A 7,901-nucleotide genomic window follows, 5' to 3' on the forward strand; every position below is an offset into this window, starting at 1 on the left:
TTATTGTATTATATTATATTATATTATTAATTATTAATTGTTTATTGAGTGTTTGATTAATTGATTGGGACTAAGTTAGTATGGTTTGTATTATTCTCATTATAAATGATTGATGTTTATACGACACTTTAAAGTCAAAAATGCTATACAGACATTCTCCCTTTTGGGTTTCTCAGCAACCCTTAATCTAAGAAGTGGAGGGATATTAATGTACTTCAGCAATCCTGCTGAAGCCCAGATTTCTTACTGGATATATTTGGTGACTTTCACTCATTCATTCATCCATCAATGTGATACGCATTTATTTAGCACCTACTATGTGCTAGGCTCAAAGACAAAAATGAAACCATCTCACATTTGAAAAAGTCTCCGTGACCTTCAAATCCAAACCAAACCTGAACACGAATCCTTTCTCTTTTTCATTTCCTTTTTTATTATGAATTGAACAGTCATCAACAAACACAACTATTTGAATATTCTAAAAAGAGGATTTTATATGAAATTGTAATTTTGTTATTCTGCGTTTGGGGTTTTTTTTTAATGAATTTAAATTTAGTGAGTTAATAACAAAATTGCTGCATTTCTTGTGTCCCTCTCTAGATGAGAACCTCTTCTCCAAAACTGCTAAGGAACTTTAGCTAGGAAAATATTGAGAGGGTTCCCGGCTTACATTCTAGGATGGGGTAGTGTAACATCCATGATCCTGAGAGGGGTTAAAGCTGCATCACAGAATTCCATAGTGCCCCTTCCCTTGGAGTTCTGGGACACGGAGATTAGGATGTACACAGATCACTCTGTGAAAATATACACAATTTTTGCTGCCTCTCTTTGTTTATTCCTTCTTGTTCTAGGTTACACACTTATGCATCCATCCCTGACAAGGCCTTACTTGCTATCAGAGCCCCCCCTTCACACAGACATCATCCATTATGAGAACATCCCCAAATTCGAGTTGGTTCGGCAGAATATTCTAAGGTAAGTAGGTTTCAAGTGATAATGCGTGTATAACCCAGTGGAATTGCTTGTCAGCTCCAGGAGGGGGGAGAGAAGAGAGGAGGGAGACAATATGAATCATGTAACCATGGAAAAATATTCTAAAAAAAAAAAGAGAGAGAGAAACCAGGGGAAAAAATTAAAAATTAAAATTAAAAAAAGAATATTCTACGGTAAGGAGGAGCAGATGGGCTCCAAGTTCGCCATAAAGAATTTCATAGGAAAAATCCAGACACTGACGCATGCACGAATATTTTTAAAGTACACAATGAGTAAAATAATATAAAAGAAAATGATACCGAAGATCATCAAAACTCAGATCGATGAAGCGAGCGATTGTCCAAACTCTAGAGAATTGATAGCGAATTGTACCATATTGTCTTCCCCGTGCACCCCTCCCCCTTTCAGAGAAAGGCGCAGAAAGGGGCATGTGCCGTCAGCCATGGCCAATGCCATTCCACTTGCCTTATAAGAGAGGGCTCGAGAAATAGCATGGATATTTTCAAGGCATTAATAGAATTTTTTTCAAAACTCTTACCTTCTGTCTTACAATCGATTCTAAGACAGAAGAGTGGCAAGGGCTAAGGCTCTTGGAGTTAAGTGACTTACCTGGGAACACACAGTAGAAAGTGTCTGAGACTAGATTTGAACCCAGGTCCTCCTTGACTCCAGTAAAGTTAGTGGCCCAGTGGGCGTCAGGCTCTTAGAAATGGCCGTGAGATCCGTATCCCAGCTGCAAGCCATCTTCCCTCCTTCGGCGGATTATATGGTCAGGTTTTGAGCTGGATGAGACCTTAGAGGTCACCTCGTCCAACCCTCTCCTGTTACAGATGAGGAAACCGAGACCTAAAGAGATTGTCTGGGGCCACATAGGTAGCAATGAAGAGTACATCGGATTTCTCCCAGTTGGGAAACCCCATTGGGGCAGGCGGCCAGAGGCAGATAGAAGCCTCAGTGAAGAACTCGCTGACCGATTGTTCATGCTGATTGGGGAAGACGAGAATAGGAAAATGGTATCCTCCGTGCAAAACAAATAGGACGGCTGCCTTTGCCGAATCTCGCCTGCCCATTATCTCCTTCCTAAGTGAGGATCCCCAGTGTTTTAAAAACATCGGGAGGGGGTTGTTGACTCACAGCTTCTTCCTTTTCTTTAATTAAATGCTTAATTTTATCTTTTGCCTGAAGTACTTAATTCTATTTGCCCATGTAGCCTCCCTCTAGGCAGCCAGATTATTACAGTCCCTGTGAACTCATCACTGTCTTGGCATATAAACAAACTGCGAGAAACTGGAAAAGAAGCCTATAATGTCAGCTATGCCTGGAAGATGGTGAGTAGAGGAGGGGGAGGCGGGCGAGAGGGGAGGAAGGGGGCACCCGGCATGGTCTTCAGGGAGCAACGATGGGATTTTAAGGAAACTGGTCTGCGATTACTTTGTATTTTCAAGTCCAGACACACCACGTATTGTTGTCTTCGTCATTTTTGTTGCCATTGTTGTCACTGTCTAATTTCCATGGGAGCGAGGCTTATTTCTCTTTTGACTTTGATTCCCCAGCTTTTGTATCCCACAGCGTCTGGCACATAGTAGGTGCTTAATAAATGATTAATCGTTGAATGAATGAATGAATGAATGAATGAATGAATGAATGAATGGCTTCATTTTTGTCTGTTTCTATCCCCAGTACCAAGCACACAGTAAGCTTAATAAATGCTTGGTGTGTGATGTCGAATACCCAATTATTAGTATATAATAACTGAGAAAGACAGCACGGTGCCTCTTGATAGGATGATGGTCTTGGAGCCAGGTAGACCTGGGTCCACATCCTGTCTAGGACACTGAATTGCCCTCCGTCCCTTCACTCAACCCCCATTTGCTTCTCATAATTCACTAAGGTCAGATCCCCATAAAATTAAATCCATAAACCTTTCTTCTTCTCTCCAGGACTAATAAATTCAATATCGCTGCTCAGTTATTTTAGTCATGTCTGACTCTTAGTGACTCCATTTGAGGTTTCCTTGCTAAAGACACTAGAGTGGTTTGCCATGTCCTTCTCCAGCCCATTTGACTGAGGAGGAAACTGAGACAAATAGGGTGAAGGGACTTGCCAAGCGTCACACAGTTAGTAAGTGCCTGGGCCAGATTTGAATTTTGGAATGACTCCAAGCCTGGCACTCTATTCCCGGCACCACCGAGCTGCCCCAAATTCAGTATTACAGCAAATTGATTTGGTTTTCCATTTTTAAGGGGGAAAAGGGCACTGTTGCCTCTCGGGAATGTGACTCTCCTCCATTCTCTCCCCTCTCTTTGGTCACAAAGGCCGCCTCGACTTTCCTCCCTTTTAAGGCGAGGGCCAGCTTTTCTGTGATTCTTCCAGGTGACGATGACACCGAAGTAAACAATTAAGAGGAACAAACGAGCAGCTTCTAAAAAAGAAGCTGTTTTGCCTCCCCGTTAGCTAGAAAGCAGGCCCTCTGAGCGGCCTCACTTCATTCGGGGCCAAATCAGAGCATTTAAATGGCGCTCAGGAAAAGCGAAATGTTGCCACGTGACCCCTTGGGCAGGTTTCGCTTAGATCAGGGAGTGCTGACGGAGGGTCTTTGTATCCGAGAATGTGACGAGGGCTGGTGGGTAATTGAGGAGATTAACGTGAGTTGAGGCGTGTGACATAATGTAATCTAAGCACACAAATATCTACGGTATCGGTATACGCCTACATGCACCCGTTGTACGCGGGAGATGAAATGAGCAGCTCCAGTGGACCAAGGCTGTCATCTCGTATCCAGGCCCCTCCGAGGGCCTGACAAAGGTGGCCACGGTGTGTCCTCGGGAGGGATTCTCTAGCAGGAGGCAGGCTGCTCTCATCACAGAGGCACGATTTCCCCCGAGACACCTTGCAAAAGGGAAACATAAGGAAGCAAAGTGACTGTCCAATCACAGACCACCCTCCCGGCGACATCACAGAACCTCATTCAAAGTTACTTAGTAAATTTGTTTTTGTTAACAAACTTACTTTTTGTTATCAGTTGGTTTAGTGAATGGAATCAGGAAGACCAGAGTGCGAATCCAGATTTGGACATTTAGTTACTGTGTTACTTAGCCTCCGTCTGCCTCAGTTGCCTCATCTGCAAGATGGGGATAATAACAGCGCCTACCTTAAAGGTTGTTTTAAGGATAAAACAAAATAGTATTTGTAACTAAATGTGCCGTGCAAATGCTAGCATGTTATTACAAGGAATGTTAATATCTAACATTCACATAGCATTTTAGGGTTCAAAGTGTTTCATCTAGAATCCTAAGGCCTGAGATTTAGAGCTAGAAGAGATCTCAGAGCCTTGAATCCAATGCTTTCATGTATGGAGGAGGAAACAGGCTAGGAGAGGTTGATAGACTTGCTCTGGGTCATACAGGTGCTACCTTTCAGAGGTGAGATTTGAACCCAGGTTCTTTGAATCTAGAACCAGTGTTTTTCCCATCACCACAGAGTATGATGCCTGGATACATGGTCTGCCCTATGAGGTAAGATGAGCACAAGCAGGATTATCTCCCTTTTACAGGTAAATAAACAAGGTTCAGAGAAGGTAGGAAAGTGGCATTGAGTTGTGGTTCCCTTCCCACTCTGGAATGTCCCAGATTCCCAAAGCTGGGAACTCTCTGAGAGTCCATCTGTTCTAGACCCTCCATTTGGAGGTAACCCCCAGGGATGAAGAGAATCATAGACTAGAGCTGAGAAAACCCATAGAACATGCATTCTACCATTCTGTTGTCACTGCAGATGAAGAATCCAAGGGCTAAACAGAGATTTAGCGCCTTGCCGAAGGTTCTACAGGTCAGAACAGAAGATTTGCAATTGAAAGCTTGGTCCTCTGATTCCAAATCAACTCTTCTTTTTCTACTGCCTTTTACTATAATGTGACTCAGCTTTAGTTTCAATTCCTTTGTTAATGTTATTCATTATTGACATTTTATAGAGGATTTGGGAATTCACCAAAGTAGCATGATCCTCTAGTCCAGTGATGGTGAACCTTTTAGAAACCGAGTGCCCAAATGGCAACTCTCATGCTGCATGTGAACTAACCTCCTACCCTAGACAGGGGAGGGAGGAAGCACTCCCATTGGGCTGTTGGGCAGAGGGGTGGGTGAAGTGAGGAATGTCTGCAGGTGTGGTGGAGAGGGAGAGGGGAGCAGCACCCTCTGGCACAAATGCCATAGGTTCACCAACACAACTCTAGTCATATCCTGTTATTTTTACAAATAATAGGATGGAGACCCAGAAGAGACTTTAGAGATCTTCATTTTGGAATAAATGTGGTTGAAGCACACATCTGGTTTAAAACCAAAACACATTTTTCCCTCTTCCCATCCCCCAAACCCTTCCTTACTTGTCTCCCCTCAGTGTGTTCCCTACCATCCCCATTCACCTGAAAGGTGTGAGCCAGGCAGCAAGCTGAAAGAAAGAGCAGAAGATGGGCCCGGATTCTAAAGGCTGGTGCTTTCATTAGAAGAGGAAAAGATATTTATTCTTTGTCTCAGCCAAAAGAGAGGTGTTGAGCTGGGGAGAAACAACACCGGCAAGCCCTAGCTAAAGCTTCCTGGTGTGGTTTCATGACTGCTTCGTTTGGGGATTGATTCCCAGGACCTGTAAGGAGAAAGGAAGTGAGAACAGCCTCCCACCCCAACAAGTCCTCCCCCAAAACTGTGTTCCCAGAGCAAATGTGGCGTTTTTCAATTCTTTTCCCACTGGCAGTCTCCTTTAATGTGGAAAATCAGGAATGGACCATTGTACTTCTTCCATTAACATTCTCTCCCAAGGCCTATTTCCTGGGTCTTTTCTCTTCACCATATAAATAATAGTAATCAAAACTGATGTGTTATAGGACTTTGAAGACCTGCAAAGCATTTTACAGACTATCATCCCAATAATAAGCCTCTAATAATAATAATGGCCTACGTTTCTAAGGTTTGCAAAGTGTTTTCTGCATATTAGCTTGTTTAATCCTTTTAACAACATTGGAAAGTAGATGCTGTTATGAATCCATTTTGCAGAGAAGGAAACTGATTGACCCAACATCAGTTCAGTCGTTTTAAACTATGTGTGTGTGTGTCTCTCTGTGCCCCCTTCTGGAGTTTTCTTGGCAGAAATACTAGAGTGGTTTGCCACTTCTTTTTCCAGCTCATTTTACAGATGAGGAAACTGAGGCAAACAGGATAAAATGACTTGCCTAGGGTCACACATCTAGGAAATGTTTGAGACTGGACTTGAACTTAGGACATCTTCACTCCAAGTCTATCACTGAATCCATTATACTTAGCTTTAGCTATACTGTTTCTTTAGAACTTTACAGTCACCCTGGGAGGTAGGTGTTACTATTATCCCTTTTTTTATTTCATATTTTATGAAACCAAATAAACCAAGCATTTCCATAGACAAAGAAAAAGAAGATTATACCTAAATGAAATCGCAAATCTCTTACATATTTAACTTACTTTTCTTCATATCTCTACAATATAGCCCATCTGCAAGTGCCCCAGCCTTCCCTTCCCTGCCCACATCCCAGAAGGTATTGTCGAGGACAGTGGCATGTTCATATACGTGAAGTCTTTCCTTTTTTCAGCTTTCAGTTCAACTATTAGCCCTATTTTACAGATGAAGAAATTGAGGCACATGGAGGTGAAATGGTTTACTCAGTTAGTATATGTGGATTTTTTTTAACCCCTTACCTTCCGTCTTAGAATCAATACTGTGTATTGGTTCCAAGGCAGAAGAGCGGTAAGGGCTAGGCAATGGGGGTTAAGTGACTTGCCCAGGGTCACCCAGCTAGGAAGTATCTGAGGTCATATTTGAACCCAGGACCTCCCGTCTCTGGGCCTGGCTCTCAATCCACTGAGCCACCCAACCGCCCACTAAATGTGGATTTTGAAGCAGGGTCTCCTTGCCTCCAAGACCAGGGCTCTGTCCATGGTGCCAGAGATCTTCCTTCCCTGACTTCTTCCAATCCCCTCTCGGTGGGAAAGAAGTGGACAACGTAGAAAACAGGACACCCGACTGTCTTTCCACCCTGACTGTGACCTCATGGATCTCCTGTCTTTGGCCTTGCCTTCAGGTCCAGGACACCTCGTTCATCCTGTGCATTGTTGTGATCCAGCCAGAAATCCCTGTCAGACAGCTGAAAAACCTCAACACCGTGCCCAGCAGTAAGCTCCTCTACCATCGGCTGGACCTGTTGGGCCAGCCCAGCGCCTGCCTCCACTTCAAGCAGCTGGCGACCCTAGGTAAGGCCCCCAAGACTCTATTTCCATTCCTTCCTGCAGCCATCACCGAGGACTTTCCATGGGCAGAGCTCAGGGAATGAGCTCCCTTGTTGCCCTCGTGGTCTCTCCTATGGGAAGTACTCAGCAGGTGCTTGTGGGTCAAGGCAAAGTGTTCGAGGCAGAAGGAGACTTCAGAAGTGGCCTGGAGGAGCTCCTTGTCTTATGGAGGAGGAATCCGAGGCCAGAGAGATGGAGCGACAAATAGGACCATGTAGGCCAGTCTCCTCTTTTGACAGATGAGGAAACTGAGACCTAGTGGGGGGGGTCAAATGATCGGTGATATCACACAAAGCAATAAGATCACTTCATCATATTCTGATAGATTTTGAGTTAAAGGCAACATTGTTTTGTTTTCGGTTGTTCAGATTCTTCATGACCCCATTAGGGTTTTCTTGGCAAAGATACTGGAGTGGTTCTTCATTTCCTTCTCTAGCTCCTTTTCCAGATGAGGAAACTGAGGCAAACAGGGTGAATGACTTGCCCAGGCTCACATGACTAGTAAGTGTCTGAGGCCAGATTCCAGGGCACTATACCACCCAACTGTCCCTAAAGGCAATCTTAGAGATCATCAGATCCAACTCCCTCATTTTTCAGAGTAGG

General features: G+C 43.9%; 1 protein-coding gene across 1 annotated transcript; it reads left to right on the forward strand.

The window, feature by feature from the left end:
* Window positions 1-569: 569 nt before the first annotated feature.
* LOC123255873 (VWFA and cache domain-containing protein 1-like) lies at window positions 570-7,262 on the forward strand (the record flags this gene model as incomplete). Its single annotated transcript, XM_044684592.1, has 3 exons — window positions 570-975; window positions 2,204-2,321; window positions 7,094-7,262. Coding segments are annotated over exons 1-3 (565 nt in total), but the record flags the coding sequence as incomplete, so codon positions are not given.
* Window positions 7,263-7,901: the final 639 nt, after the last annotated feature.

The sequence above is a fragment of the Gracilinanus agilis genome, unplaced genomic scaffold (genome assembly GCF_016433145.1).
Source record: "Gracilinanus agilis isolate LMUSP501 unplaced genomic scaffold, AgileGrace unplaced_scaffold53569, whole genome shotgun sequence".
Classification (NCBI taxonomy): Eukaryota; Metazoa; Chordata; class Mammalia; order Didelphimorphia; family Didelphidae; genus Gracilinanus; species Gracilinanus agilis.